Source organism: Corvus brachyrhynchos, unplaced genomic scaffold (genome assembly GCF_000691975.1).
Source record: "Corvus brachyrhynchos isolate BGI_N302 unplaced genomic scaffold, ASM69197v1 scaffold178, whole genome shotgun sequence".
NCBI lineage: Eukaryota > Metazoa > Chordata > Aves > Passeriformes > Corvidae > Corvus > Corvus brachyrhynchos.
Genome location: NW_008239304.1, coordinates 2,328,238 through 2,330,851, shown reverse-complemented (window position 1 = coordinate 2,330,851; position 2,614 = coordinate 2,328,238). Strand labels below are relative to the sequence as shown.

At 39.1% G+C, this 2,614-nt stretch overlaps 1 protein-coding gene across 1 annotated transcript in view; it reads left to right on the top strand.

Annotated features, from left to right (window-relative positions):
* Positions 1-997: 997 nt before the first annotated feature.
* Positions 998-2,614, top strand: part of TMA16 (translation machinery associated 16 homolog) — a 19,459-nt gene continuing 17,842 nt past the window's right edge. The window contains exon 1 of the mRNA XM_017740610.1: positions 998-1,076. Within this exon, the coding sequence (XP_017596099.1) occupies positions 998-1,076 (79 nt within the window). The remainder of the gene's footprint in view (positions 1,077-2,614) is intronic.

Below are 2,614 nucleotides of genomic sequence, written 5' to 3'. Positions count from 1 at the left end.
TAACTGCAGTTTTCTATTTCTCCTGTACTGCTTGGTCTTATTGATAACATGGAATATACTCAAGAAATTCTACATGCGTCTTTCCACTAAAGCCCTACTACAGATGCATTTCAGACTATGGCAGATCCTAACTCTGACTGCCCACTGTCCCCTCACTGATATAGTTTTCCTTGCTCATTACTTTTTTTTTCTCGAGTCTAAATGCAGCTGTTAATTGCTTTAACCTTTAGCTGTTCCCCTTGAACTCAGGAAATGTGTATATTCTTAGAACTAAGTTAAACACGATTTTAAATTCTATTCTTATTAATGCAGTTATAACACTGTAAATGAGATTTTTAAGAATATTCAGAAATCAGTCAAAATCTATTGTCAATTGGTCTAATTCATGACATGTAAATGTCAGAATTTCTGAAAAGCTGATACGTGCTATTGTCATTATCATGGGGCCTCCTTCTCAGAATTGTATGGCTACTGTATCCTAAGTCCCATACTGCAGTCACTGCTTTTTAATATTTAACATAGTATTTCATGGAACGTAACTGGAATTTAATAGCAAATCAGATCAAGGACGAAAGAATTAAACTGTACTTGGTAAGCCTACTTTATTTTGCATCACTGAACACTGTAAGAAAGACTGTAACAGCCAGATATTCTTTTATTTTAACTTATGCATTTGTAATAACATCAGTAAAATTAATGCAAAAAAAGCAAATTAAAATCCAGTTATTAACACACCAAATTTGGATTCTTGTGTCTGTCCCTGCCCCTCCCCCCCAGGATAAATACATGACTTAGGAGAACTTACACAGCAATTACTCCACACAGCTGTCAAGACATTTTACAAAAGATCTTTCGTAGATGAACACAGTGAAGTATTAAAAAGCAAAAAAAAAAAAAATTTCCAGATTACAAACTATTTAAAGAACAAGACCAGACTAGAAAGCAAGGCACATTTACACTGAATACTTTTTGGGTTGTAACTAGGTCACCAAATTAAATGCATCATCACCCAGGGGTCTCATTACAGTCAGCAGCAAAAGACCAGCTGAAAGGCTCCTCGGAGCTGCCCATTAAGTGTAAGTATCTACAGAGTCTATGTCTCTTTCTTACAGTTCCAAATAAAAATTTACTGTGGGTACCTTTCAGCTCCAGCTTCTGTCCCAACCATGTCCTCCAGCTCAGAAGTAAAGCCAGTTATACATCTGCTTCCCACCTAGCATTTCTCTGTGCAATGAAAACTAGATGGAGACCACATCAGTTTCTCTGTGGTATTTTTTGATGGGAGGGGCATACCTATTGATATTCCCAGGCATGCATGCTCTAAAGCCTCCAAGCTGTTTTTCCAAATGAAGAAAGAATCCACAAATTACTTTTTTTATCTCTCATTTGTATGCATGAGTGGGCCCCATAGTCAAATTGTTTTCACTGCCACTTTACCTTATTGCCTGACTTTCTTCAGCATCCCTCAATTAAACGTGAGTTGCTGGTCCCAAGCAGATTTAAACAGTATTAAAACAGAGCTATTCCCCATTTTGCTACTATGATTCCTGCGCTGTTTGACAGCATTAAATCTATTTACTTGGATGGACTATTTAAAATTCCATGCTCAATTTCCTGTCTGTGACTGCTACATCCTAAATTATTAGATTAAAAATCAAAGTTGCTACTGTCACTGCCTCCTGTAGCAGTTCTGTAAAACTCTGAAATAGTTTTATTGCAAGCGCACAAATAGGTGATGTTCCAATACAAGCTGAATGAAGACGTTGCTTTAGATAATCCCACTTTCCTTATATATGTTTTTAGGAAAAGATTTGGGGGCTTGCTGTTTAGGGACGATCTTTAATAGGTTTCTTTATACATTATAAGAGTTATCGGTGTCTGAAGAGCAAAAAGTATTAACGCCTTAAGCTGGTGTCTCCTTTGAGCCTGTGATGCCTGGAGCTGTACAGTCACAACTGCTTTTCTACAGGCCCATAGTGTAGGTGATGATCTGCTTTGAGGTGTCACAGGAGTGTTGGTGACAGAGATGGGGTGGGTTTTTTTCTGTTTTGGTGATGTCTGCCTGTCGGAGTGTTATGCTCTCCTGTAACTCTCCTGTAACTTTAAGTTTTGATTTTGGACTTTCCAGAAGTAGAGGTTATTTCTTTCTCCTACCAAGGGAAAGGTTGGTTTTCTCATACAGGTTGTCACCTTTTTCTTGACTTTGTTCCATTTTCTTCAGCTCAGCAAAGCTCCTTCTTTGCATAGGCACCAGTTGTGGAATTTCTTCCTCATAATGACCACCAGGTTCTTGGACTACTTCTACTTTTTCTTTTATCTCAAGCTCATGGGTGGCAGTAGCAGCCTCATCAATTTCAGTAGCCAAAGTGATTTGGCCTGAATCGAGCTTTTTAGCTGCGTTTTTTGGTTTCCTTTTTTCCCCCTTGAGACAGAGCAACGCCTCTCTGTCAAGCTCACGGATGGTGGGGATATTTGCAGTAAAAGTCGAAGCGCAACTGATTCAAGTGTTTTGAGGGGAAGAATTTTTACACATTTCCAGCTGCTGTCAAGGTACTATACAGCTTTCATTCCCGTGTGGCCGCACCCGCACGGTCTCACCGGGAGCTCGCTGCCC